General features: G+C 39.8%; 1 protein-coding gene across 1 annotated transcript; it reads right to left on the reverse strand.

Moving 5' to 3' along the window:
- Positions 1-7,879: 7,879 nt before the first annotated feature.
- mtfp1 (mitochondrial fission process 1) lies at positions 7,880-12,672 on the reverse strand. Its single transcript, XM_068334907.1, has 4 exons — positions 12,501-12,672; positions 9,928-10,055; positions 9,514-9,746; positions 7,880-9,042 (listed from the first exon to the last, which is right to left on the reverse strand). The coding sequence occupies exons 1-4, from the start codon at positions 12,568-12,570 to the stop codon at positions 8,976-8,978; spliced, it is 498 nt and encodes a 165-aa protein (XP_068191008.1). The 5' UTR covers positions 12,571-12,672; the 3' UTR covers positions 7,880-8,975.
- Positions 12,673-13,134: the final 462 nt, after the last annotated feature.

A 13,134-nucleotide genomic window follows, 5' to 3' on the forward strand; every position in this document is an offset into this window, starting at 1 on the left:
TACACGGTTGATGTTATAATTCTAACACGTTTTCAATGACACAGATTCAATCCAACCACATACATAACACCCCGTGATCCTGAATAATGACAAGAAAAGAGTTTTTGCATTGCTATTTAATGTCACAGTGACGCTGACCTCACGGGCGTATAATGTTACTGCCTCATCATTTTATCAATTTAGATGTTTGCGTGAAATGTTGTCATTATCCACATGCACAATCTCAAATGATGTTTAATATCATAGATGGTGAATATACTTTAGCTTTGAGGTTCAACCACCAAATTCTCTTTAGTACATCCTCGAGTCTGAGCAGAAGTTTGCGCAAAATATGAAGAAATTTCTTCAATGTCTGAGGAATCACTTTAGCGAGAATGGGATGAAAATGTATTGGCTATCGCCTGCATAGAGGCTGGAAAATAAAAGCAGATAATATAGGAAGCAGTGTACATACAAAAGAAATGCAGGAGTGGAAACAGACAGACACAGATTTAAGGTGAAATACATCGGGTGAGTCACAGTAGCTTGCTTCAGAAGTGGACTGGGCAGTTAGAAAACAACATCAATGAGCCGATGACAGTCTGAGAGTTAGACCTGTGGAGATTCTGTGATTTAAAGGCTCCCTCTCCCCCCCCTCCTCCCTGGCACTGCTATAATTTTCCTGGGTGGAATGATGGATGAGGCGGTGTCAGCCTATGTTCATTATAATGCACACCATCTATTCTTCTCAGCCAGACTCTCTGCGCTCCAGGAAATGCCAGAAAGGTATTGGAGCCGAGAAGAGAGGAGAAACTCTCATCTGATTTTATGGAGAGGATTCTAGGTGTGTGTTAACTCGGTGCGTGGTGATCCATCAATCACTAATGAAGATACTGCAAGGCTACTGCTTGTTCTTAAAAGAAACACATTCCTCTGCGGCTATGAATGATAAACAGCCTTGGATGTCCATGCAAACAGAATCCCTTGCAATATGCTCATCCTAAATTAATAATGAGCACCCAAACAGTCAGCTCCATGCAAAACATTTACAAAAACATGGAGATGTTATCATCATGACCCGTTCGGAATTTTTTAAAGATCATCTGTGATCATCTTTAAATCAGCTTTACGTTGTGACCCAACCACTGAATTTGAAACATGATGTTTTTCCAATTTTTTTTCAATTTTCGTTTTCAGTTTGTACTATCGAATCAAATCTGAAGTGGGCGGGGCTCCATTTGGACAATGTGATGTCACCAACATCCCTTAAAATGAAAAAAATACTTTAAAAAATGAAGACAGCTGTAGGAGTTGCTTGGCTACTGTGAATCAAATCTAGTCAAACTATATTTGTGGAGTCAAATGTTATTTGTTAAATAACGTAGCACCTTTAAAACTCAGGGAATGTTCCATCTAGAAAAGACATGGGTAATACATTTCTGGCAAGGAAATGTCTTTACCTAATTGTTCTTTACAAAGATTATAGATATTTATGCCTCTCAGCGGAGGGTGGAGCTAGCCAAAGAAAATCAATGTCTGCAGGCAGGCGAGGCCACAGGACATTATATGTGCAATGAAATCAGTGTGTTGTCAAAAATCACCCTCTTGGGAGGCCTTATTATATTTTATTTGTGTAAATGAACAAAGGTTGTGTAGAGGAGGGGTTTGTGTTGCAGTGCTGTTGAGCAATCTCTGTGTAAAAATGATCAGGTAGTCACCAAGTATCATAAACTATGACATGCATTCAATCACAGGTCACTTTAAAGTTAGCATGTTTGTAGTAGGGAAGTAGATGTAAGACTAAAAATATTCATTGTTCTCCTTTATCATGTATACACAACAGTGTCTGTATCTGGAATAATAATAAAGCAGCAAATTCTTGTAAAAATCAAAGACCGTTTGTTGTGATGTCTGACAAATTTTTTATTCTTCAGTCTATATGTACTGTATATACATATATATATATATATATACTGTTTATATATATGTGTGTATATGTATATATGTGTATATGTACAATGTGTATACATATATATATATACACACACATATAGAAATATATGCAGTATATATATATATATATACATACATCATATATACACTGTATATATACTGTATATACACGGTTTATATATTGTATATATACTTTATATGTTTCGATTCACATGAGTCAAAATTATTCCTGTTCTCATTTTGTTTGCATAAAAATCCAGATTTCCTGATGCTGCATAAAGAATGCTTTATTTATCTTATTCCGTCACGAGATATTAATGTATTGACTTTTAACATGCGTTATTTAAAGGTATGATGCTTGCCTTAAAAAGATAACACTCGAAAATAAACCACAAACTACAATCCTGATTATACGCTAAATTAACCACTTCCAGAGTAATGAACTTGATAAGATCAGCATAACAATGTAATCCAGGGGAATTCTCCACGCTTCTTGTCTTCATTTTACAGACTCAAAACCTGATATTTATTAGTTTAATGCTCAGTGACATGTTTTGGGTTTGCCCTCCATTTTTTTTCTTTTTGGTTTTGCCTTAATTCTGTTGTGGCGCGAGTTGTTTGGCCATCATTTCCTTTTGTTTCTTTGCTCGTAGCATAAAATCATTCATGAAAATCAATCCAAATGCAGCCCACTCCTCTATTTCTCAAAACGTAGCCTTCTGCTGACCTCAATAAATCGACTAGTGAGCATCAAACATTTCAGTTAGTGCCCTTAAAGTGGCCTTTCCACAAACATAGTCCTTCTCTAAAGGGGGGCACTGACAGCTGTGTGTATGTGTGTGAGAGAGAGAGAGAGAGAGAGAGAGAGAGAGAGAGAGAGAGAGAGAGCGTAAAAGAGAGAATACCAAGAGCAATGAAGCTTCATAAAAATTATGGCCAGTTGCCCATCACTAAGAGAAAGGGAGGGGTTGATTTTTAGCCATGCTAGCAGCTAAATGAAATATCTCAGCATTCTTCTTAATAGATCGCCCTTATATTTCATGTAAATATCAATGTTCCCCAGGAGATCATGACCTTGCTGATCCTATGAATTTTCCTCTTTGCAGCAGTAGCAGGTAAGACTTTCCACTTATCCTGTGAAAAGGCCCTAAATTTTGACATTTTTTATTCCTGGAGGATGACTGCCCATCTTGACTTGTCTTTCATATTTTACTCATGCACTTGAGAAATCTTGGCAATTGGATGGACTTTTGTTGAAGTTGTTGCATCTAATCATGTGAATTCCCCCATGATTAGATGCATATACACCATGGGAACACACTCACACCCTGTGTTTAGGATTGATTTTGTAACGTTAACATACCGATATGCTTAACACAGTTTGTGAACATGCGTAGCATTGACACCTGCTCAGATAACACCATCTTAGCAATGTCAAAAGTCCGGCTGCTGGACTTTTTGTGTGACTTTTCTCACCTGTCAGAAATGATGATCAACATTTAGGCTCAGCTGAAGAAAAGAATTTAGTTGATTTCCCCACATTCTGTCAGTCTTTTTCACCAATCTATGACACCTGATCGGTGAACTGATCGTGTTGTCAAGCATTAGTCCTCATCTTTTGGTGTAGTTTTTGTCACATTACTCACACAACTGGGGCAGCAGTGGCTCTGCAGTATAGTGGGCGGTAGAGTGGGTTGTCCAATGTTCTTAAGATCGGCCGTTCAATTCCAGCTCTCACCCCAAAAAAACACCCGGAGTGTGAGGTGACAGTGGACCTCCGGAGCGCTGCCGAGGCGCCCTTGAACAAGGCGCCGTCCCCCTTTACAAGTTGCTCATTTGGGGCCCTCCTCAAAGAGGCTGCCCACCACTCTACCTGCCCCTGCATGCCTACAGGCCCCCGTGTGTGTGTGTGTGTGTGTGTGTGTGTGTGTGTGTGTGTGTGTGTGTGTGTGTGTGTGTGTGTGTGTGTGTGTGTGTGTGAGTGTGTGTGTGAGTGTGTGTGTGTGTGTGTGCGCACGCGATACGGTGGCCTGTACAAACTAAAATGTATGCATGCATTTGAAGTATTTACTAACTAGAGTGTGCTCTTAATTTCCCTTTGGGAATCAGATCAGTATATAAAAAATTTTTTTAATGAAAATTAACTCAGCATGTAGGCAGATCATTCTCCTCAAATATCTTCAACACAAGAAGATTTGTCTAATTTCCTGCACAAACAAGCTCCTTCCATCAGCTACCGTCTGACATACATTTATCTTCCATGTAGGAAGGCAGACGCTCCATGGAAACTACCTGTAGCCTCTGCAGGAGTTCCTGGTGGAGCTCAAGAACAGATACAGGGACTCAATAAACATATAATCAATAGTAACTCCACAAATGTGTGTCATCTCACTTGATTAATACATTAATGATTTTGACTTTTCTACGACAATTTGTGCTCCATCACGTTATGACGATTTAGAGTTTTTCAGATTCGTTGATGGACATCTAACACGCTGCAGCGTGAACTCAACAAACTCCATACATGTAAAGTAAAGCAACAGTGACAGATATTTATGTTTGTTGTGAAGGCTTGTTTTTCTGGCTTTATGGATAACGGTGTGTGTTGTGAGGGTATATGCAACAGAAAGCCTGGGAAATTGTTTTGTTTTTGGTGGGAGGGGGCAGTGAGATGGAGAGAGGGAGGTCTTTTGCCCACTTGTGGCCTTCACAACCACGGCACAAATCATAGAGGGGCATGGCAATCTGAGTGACAGATGAACAATGCTGCTATTTTCCAACCCCCTGTGAACAGGCCCATCCATCACAAGAGGGGAGATTAATTCAATTCATCAGCCTTTTGTCTCCTTGGGCCCCCTAATGCCACCTGATATTGCTCAAGGGGGGCTTATAAATGTTTGTAGACTTGATCTGAGCCTGCTTGCTTGACACAGAATAAAACATTACTCTTTACTCTTAGCAGTTTTGCCAACAGCCTTCCTGCCAAATCTACTATAATTTTGATCAAGATTAACTGTTATGAAGAGGAATATGCTTGCCAAAGGGGATAAATAACAGAAAGTGTGAGTTTCTGCAGCTTTTGTGATAATGGGGCTGAGAAAAGTCAGCTCCTATAAATGTTTAATTAGGTGAAGCTCATTAATGGGATGCTCCCCAACCTATAATTTAGGTAAGACCATCTCACGTACGTCCATCTCAGTGACTTTTACCAAATCATCTGATCAGTAGGCTTCTGGGTTCTCTTGATGATTCGTGGAGATAAAGGTCGGAATCATATTAATTGCAGTTGTGTTTTCTTTTGATGAGGGGTTTAGATGAGGGGTTAGGTTTTAAGATTGTATCTTCATTAAATATCTTTAACCTCTCAGTCTGTTGTAAGGTATTGGATGGATGGATGGATGGATGGATGGATGGATGGATGGACGGACGGACAGGTGGATGGATTCTTCCACTATTTCCACTTTTATAAATTAAAGCTACAGGGGTTAAAGGAGCAGCTGTGTTTCAAACAGGAGGTGAAACATCTGCAGGATGTACCCAGGATGGATTTATAGTCTTTACTTTTACCTTTTTCTTTGTATCTTACTGTAAACATATTAATTCACCGCTGTAAGGATTAAGAAAAATGAGGGAATTTTAATGCAAAACGTCTTAAAGGGCCCTTCTTCTGTGTTCACCACTTGATCAGCTTTTGAAAAAGCTGAATCAACACTTAAAGGTGTTCATCTTTCATTACATGTTTTCAAAGGCCCAGAAAATAGAGGCGATGAATAGGCAATGGCATTAGCATCACGTCAAAGGCTTTTCTTCACATAATAAGTAATGTATTTAACCTGCATTACCTGTTTATCGAAGAAAAAGGGAAAAAAAAGTCAGCTTTCTGTAAATGTCTCTAAAAACAGCAGATATGATGAGAGAGGAATGACTTTAGATTTATCATCTTCAGAGTCTAGAGAAATACAGAATATGATGAAGTTAGTTAAGGAGTTAAGGTTGCTGCTCGTCCCACATTTGTCAGACAACAACGGGTGGAGCTGCTGGGGTTTGTGTGACAGCAGTAGCATGCACACCTAATGGATAGCGAAATCTGACACTGCATGTGTGCTTAGGCTGAGTACTGTACTGACAAATGGAACATTGAGGAGCAACACAGTATCCGTGGTGTCCTCTAGTGGCCATTACAAGAAATGCATGCTTATGGAAAATCAAACTCCAGTACTGTACTGCAATATTCAACCGCTGCTTATTCTTGACATGAGGAAACGCTCCCTATATCAAGTATGAAAGTACATACAAGTGGGTTTTTGTGGTAATTTTATTTTCTACATGGAATTGAAACATTCTGAAAAGTGTTACAACAGAAAGTTTTATCATGTCTTTCAGTAAGAATCTAAGGTTGAATTTTTGGATTTCAGTGCCCTATAAAAGGCTAATGTGTAATTTGAATCTAAGAGTATACATAAATCCTGTTGCCAAATGTCACTAAATAGAAGTATCTTCACCCAACATGTTAAGTTTTTCTAAAGAACTGGTTTTATTTTTAAAAAAAAATCTAACACACCATTTCCATTAATATACTATTTCACCTTCTTTTGAGCTTCTGACTTTCTTCTAATGAGGTGTGGTTGAAGAACCAAAAGCAGAAACGTGACACCCTCACTACTGACAATGAAACCAGTCATTAACAGACCGTCCTGAGTTCAACTGCATATTTTTTCAACACACAGTACAGCTGCTGTCATGTAAACTGACACCCGCTGAAATAATTTAATAAGATATGATGACCCATAATAAAGCTCTGTGAAATTCCTCTTTTGTTCTTTTGTTTCTTGTGATGTGCTGTTGTTCATCAGCTCATTAGATGAAAAATGAGGAATTCTTGTGTTTCCATTTCAACCAACAGACACATAAAAAATATTTTTTCTCACTTTATTTTAAACATAACCATTCTTTTGAAGCTCATAATGGGTCCCACCTCCCCTCCAGACATACATGTAAAAGGTCAAAGTCAGTGATACCGCTATGAAAACCAGCAGGACGGCAGTTATCATGACGATGTTCCACACTGACAGTTCTTTTTTTCCATCTGCTTGGAAAGAAAGATAAGCACTCACTGAATATAGGATGAAATAAGAGACTATGATTAATGCCTTTTGCCACTCAGGATCTTAAATGCACCACCGTTAACAGCCCACCTTGATCCTTTGCAACACTTAGCTCTTGAGTGGTCACCAAGGTCTTGTCTTCAGTCACAGGCCACAAGCTTTCCACCAACTCCAGTCCGTCATATCCATACTGTGGGTTCTCCTCTGTGATTATCAGCTGGTCCTGGATGTTTGGAGGAACATCTGTGAATGTTCATATGACAGAAGTGTGGTGGAGAATTTCAGGCTGTTTCCTGCAAAAAGTCGACCAAAACGTTCAGCCAACATGAGATTATCATTTTCCTTCTCACCTGAACGAGTGGTTGATGCTGCCAAAAGAACAAAGACCAGATGAGGAACAAACATGTCTGCTCCTGCCAGGTGGCGTCATCTACGGAATTGGCATCAGCTGCAACTTTTGTGACTCATTCAAAATAAGTTTCTGCAACTGGGCCGGATCGCCTGCTCTGATGTGCTTTTGAGTGCTTCCATTTCATTGGTTAAACCATCCATTGAATTACACCTCTTTCATCTGGAAGTGGCGAGAGGTTACTCAGGAAGCAGAAACAGCGTCAGCACAAAGAGCAGGCTGTAAGGAAGGAAGGCCCTGAAGCAGCCTTTATTCACAGTACTGAGCGTTCAGTCATAATTTTAAGTGGTTCTGTCTCTAGTTAATATCTGTCTTGTACATAAGTTCAGGTATGATTAATAGGCAGAACATGTAGCTGCAGCACCACCATCATTAGTGGAAAACTTTGATTTGTGATGCCTGAAAGAAAAACTAAATCCAACAAGCATGACATGACATAATTTATTTCACTTTTTTTTTAAGTCATTACAGAACAGGAGGTCTCCTGAAGGTGTTCATGTGTCAGCATTTCCTTTCACATTAGAAACACGATCTCCAGCTTGTAAAATAAACAAAAAATAATAGATGTTCTATCAGGTAAGGCTGAACATGCAACACAAGAAAAATGTTTAAGTAAAACTGTCCCTTTTCAGTTGCAGCAAACAGAGAAATTCGGTGTAAAACCGTGTGAGTTTTAAAATACTTGTAAGTTTCTGCAAGAGGACAGTTTATGTGGCTTTTTTTAAAAAAAGAATAGGCTGGTTATCACCATCTCTTGTGACGTTATGCTGAAGTAACTAATGTGTGTCACGACACACATTAGACAGAGATTATTGCTAAAATGCTGTGCCGTATGCTAACCCTAACCCCAGTTTTCAATGATTCCCTTCAGATTTCATAACATCCTAACTCACAGCATGCTTAATCTTTACAGTAGAAAAAAACAGCAGTAACAGGAGAAAAGTCCCTGCAGTCTAAAGCTCATACATGTAACGCGTTTCCATTGCATAGTGCAGAATGTGAGTTTTACCCAGCTCCTCAAAGAGAATAGAAATAACAGCTAGTACAGTTTGTTTCTGAAACAGTCCCTCCTCAGCATCACCGTATAAGATGGTATAGATGTATAAAAATGCTCCCAGTGCAAATCTTGGCTCCCATGGGTAAGAATAACGTAAACTGTCACAACTTAAAACACCTTTAAATAGCAGACATTTTTGAAAAAGAAAAAAAACAGTCAAAGACTAACTTTGAATGTCATGAAATATGTTTTTTCACACAGATTTCCCTATGAAATAAACATGAATAATTCACAAAGGGTCAGTTCGCGGGAGGATTTCCTTTCTAACAGCGTCACTAAAAAAATAAAGGTTAAAATCCTGACCGTTGATCCATTCTTTATACATAGCTTTGACTAAGTGTATGGTGTAGAGTCTTGCTGCTGACACACTGATTCACACATCTGTAGTGATTCCGTGGTGGATAACCAGAGCAGAGTAGTCTGGACCGGTCTCCACCCAGGAGGGGACGCTTTGTCAGGCAGGATCTCCTACTTATTTGTGCTTTCCCTCATCATCGTAGAGTTTCCGTAGGCTTGAGTCTAACAGAAAATCCACTGACCTACAGGGTACAGAAAGTAGAAACGTTACAGTGTCAGCAGAATAAGGGGTGTATTAAAACTTCTTTGGAGGGCAGCTGTTCATTTAGAGTCACAGTGGCTGACTGGGATAAATAAAGATGCAATTTTTGAAATGCGTCACACAAATTTGTGCAGCTATTTGTAACACTAGCTCTCAGATAAAAAAAATCTCAATCTCCAAACTATTAAATAAAAAAATTGACCGTCTGATTATTTTCCTATTTAGGAATAAAGTGTAGTTTCTGGTGACTCACACAAGAGCTACATTTGGGGACTATTTCACAAGCAGGTTAATGCACATTTGGTGCCCTGTTGAGTATTTCAAGAGGCAAGAGATGGTGGGGAAGCAATGTGTCACCCAGTGGAACATGTGACTCTCATGTGCTTGGGGCAACAAGCTATTGACAATACAACCCTCCCATAAGCTTAGAAACAAATGCTAATGTGCCAACCTGTCTATAGGAGTGATGATGAAGGGAATCGTAGTGAGGCCTATAGCCGTCGTCGTCCACTTGCGAACAGGCAGGGGCCACTTGGTGGTCCTGCTCAGCATGTAGAGCGACGCAGCACACACTCGGTTGATGGTGAAACCCGGGACAATCACAGAGGCCAGGGCCTGCCACACAAACGTGTCCACCACCGCAACTGCTACCCGCGTCGTCTTCCCCGGCTTGTCTCCGTGGGCCTAAATCAGGAAAAGAAGGAACATAATCAAGTATTAGGAATCATATTCCGTTCTGTGTGCTAATTTAAGAAAACGAACTTTTTGAAGTAGATTTTTTATTTTCTGCCTTCCATTCATGCATCTTGTGACCTGATCCCTGTGATGAAATGACGATGAGAAATTAAAAATGTTCACATCTTACCACAGCTGCTTTCTTCCCTTTGTCCACAGCATCAGCAGTGACGTACCCAGTGGATACAGCATAGGTGGCCCATACCAGACTCACCGGCACCAGAGCTCGAAAAGCTTCTCCCACCTCATTGGCGTAACCTGTGTGAGTACAGACGAAACACATCTTAATGAATATCAAGACCGTGCAAAGATTACCCTCAGCTGAAACAAAGACCCTTCTTTGGAGGACATTCTTTGAAAAGCATCCCAGATTAACTATTCCTTCAAAAAAAGATTTGCCACACTGTGATGATCAATATATTACAGTGAAGACCGCACACCACACAAGCATAAGAAGGATGTCTAACAAACCCAATGTGTAGTCACTCCAATACTGTCTTCATCAGCAATGCTTCCTGCCTCAAATTCTGTGCTGTTTAACACAATAACACAGTAAACCGTTTGATTAGCAGCACAAAAAAAACTGCACAGTCCTAAAAATTGAGCAGGAAAAATATCAATGCACCCGTCCTGATTCCCTCAGTTGTTGTGGATTTCTGTCCTGTAGTTTTTGTGTTGCACCATTGAGAAGCAATCAAACAACTGAATGACTGCTGTAAAAAAGGCTGACAGAAAAAACCAGACCTTCATGGAACTTGTTCTTAGTTCTACGCTGCTTGGTTTAATACTTCAACAATAGGTACGACTGATAGCAACTGTACAGCTACTGGATCTGCAGCTCCAGAAGCACTGATAAGGGTCTGAACTGATACCATAAATCCTGATAACAAGGAGAGAAGGATAATCTTATCTGTCAGAAGCAGTTCATTACTAATAAAGTAAGCCATGCCCTGGTATGATACTGTAAGTCAGGGTCCAGTTCTGACCTGGGAGCAAAGGCATCAGATTATGTTCTGCGATTTGCTTTTTCTTGCGCTGAGCCAACACATGAAGGTGTCGTACATACAAGGTGTGTTTTCACAACCTGAGTGTGTAAAAGGAAGTAACATAGATGGGGAATGAGAGAGCAGGCTGAGTGGTATGAAGGCTTGATTGGTAAATGATAAACAAAAGATTCAAACATGTCCAACAATGGTGAGAGGCAGCCAGGAATCAGATGGCAATAACAAGCATCATATCAAGGCTCAGTCAGCCACAGCAGCTGCATCATTTATTACAGTCAGTCAGTCATTTTCTTAACCCGCTTAATCAGCTTACGCAGGTCGCGGGGGAGCCGGTGCCTATCCCGGCAGTCTCAGGGCATGAGGCGGGGGACACCCCGGGCACGACGCTAGTGTACCGCGGAGCCACATAGAGACAAACAATCACTCACACACACACACTCACTCCTACGGTCAATTTGGGACCGGCCAATCAACCTGAAGCGCATGCTTTTGGAGGTGGGAGGAAGCCAGAGAACCCACAAATTGACTTAAATATCACCCTTGAATTGAATGCTACGCCATCTACAAGGACATCAGGCAATCATTTCTGCTCTAATGTCACCTACCTGCAATTAGCCTTCCACATATTTCCACCAAAAATCTTTGTTATAAAAGAGGTGAGGTGGACCATAAATAAACTATAAGGAGTCCAAAGCATCCAACACCGAAACTGTGATCTGGACTTAAAAAGTCGGCAGGATAGGATACAACAGGACAAGCATCTGATGGATTATATGACCTCAACATTTTCTATAAGCTTGCTGCTCATTCAGTTGAATAAAATGGCTACATCACATGTTAAACTCATCCTTATTACATAACAACTAGCATGGAAGTTCTCTTGTAGTAACACTTTTGTACTAGCCCCAAACAGAAAAATAAAACAATGCAAAAGAAAATGTTCTTAAATACCCAAGAAAAGGCTCTCAGGGGATTAAAAAATAGACAAATGTGTCTAATTAGTTTGTATGCTTAGTGCTGTATGAAATTCAACTGTATTTTGCTCTGGATTAAGAGTCTGTCACTACCTTGATCCAGTCATTAGTAAATATGATAGCATTATGAATTTCTACCTTGGGCATACAACATGTTACACAATCAAAAATTCTCTTTAATCCTTTTAATGTATGAGTAGAAGTTGAATGAAATAACTGAATAAAAAGTAAGGTGCAGACTCACTAGAGAACTGGAGCTGCTTCATTCTAAGTTTTTTTCCCCAGTGCATGTCCTTCTCAGATAACATCTTATCGAGTGATGGGTGTTAGGAACAACCCTGATATTTCCATTATAAAAGGAAGCAGCGAAACAAATTAATAACAGGTATTTGCACATACAATACCATCATGCTTAGGGGCAAGTCTTGGTGGTTTTGACAACTTCCTAAAAACTATAACAAAACATGTGGCATGTGAATAAAAATCCATGAAGAGACAAACAGTAGTCCAATAGTAGGATTTCGTCCATTATGTCCTCTGTTGACAGCACCCCCTTCAAAAGAAAAACATGCTATAAATAGTTTTTTAGTTAGCTAAGCTAATGCTCACACTAGCTAGCACACAGCTCCAGGGTCACGACGACTCCAGCGTTACATTAAAATACCTTTAACCGTATCCTGTTTAATTAAGGTCGGCTAAGGATTATGCTATAAATTCATACATACCTAAGAAGCGGACCCATGTGTCGCGATAAATGTCGACCACTTTGCTTGTCTTTTCCTCAGCAGTATCCATTCCTTTCCTTTTCGTCCTTCACTTCATTCCCCCGCTGTGTGAAGTCGGGAGAGACGGAAGGGAAGCCCGCAGGGACAGCATAGGGGGCGTGGACGCGGATGGGACCTTTACGTCCACCTCGACTTGCTTCTTCTCTTGTTCTTCCTAACGCTACATCGGCGCCGTCACGACTTTAGTGCCACCTACTGTAGTTTTAGGGAATAGTTTCCAACTCTTATCAGTCTCAGAGACAGCACTTCATGTCAACGACAGATACAGTATATTGTACTAGAATTGTAACATATATATTCATTAATACACAGTTAATATATAGTGAATTACAGATAAATTATTTGGAAAATTAAGCTTTGTTGATGATAAACTACTTATTTGTGGCTTATGTAATCAGGAACATAATAAAATTCCTACACATCCATAATGTGTAATAGTGTAATTTAATAAAAACTCCAGATATTTCTTGATTTGCAGACCTTTTTATTATCATACAGGAAGAGAACAAAGTCAGATACACAACAGTAGATGCATGAAAAATTTTCTTAACAAATCATTTTCACTTTACACTTT

The sequence above is a fragment of the Antennarius striatus genome, chromosome 15 (genome assembly GCF_040054535.1).
Source record: "Antennarius striatus isolate MH-2024 chromosome 15, ASM4005453v1, whole genome shotgun sequence".
In the NCBI taxonomy this organism is placed as follows: domain Eukaryota; kingdom Metazoa; phylum Chordata; class Actinopteri; order Lophiiformes; family Antennariidae; genus Antennarius; species Antennarius striatus.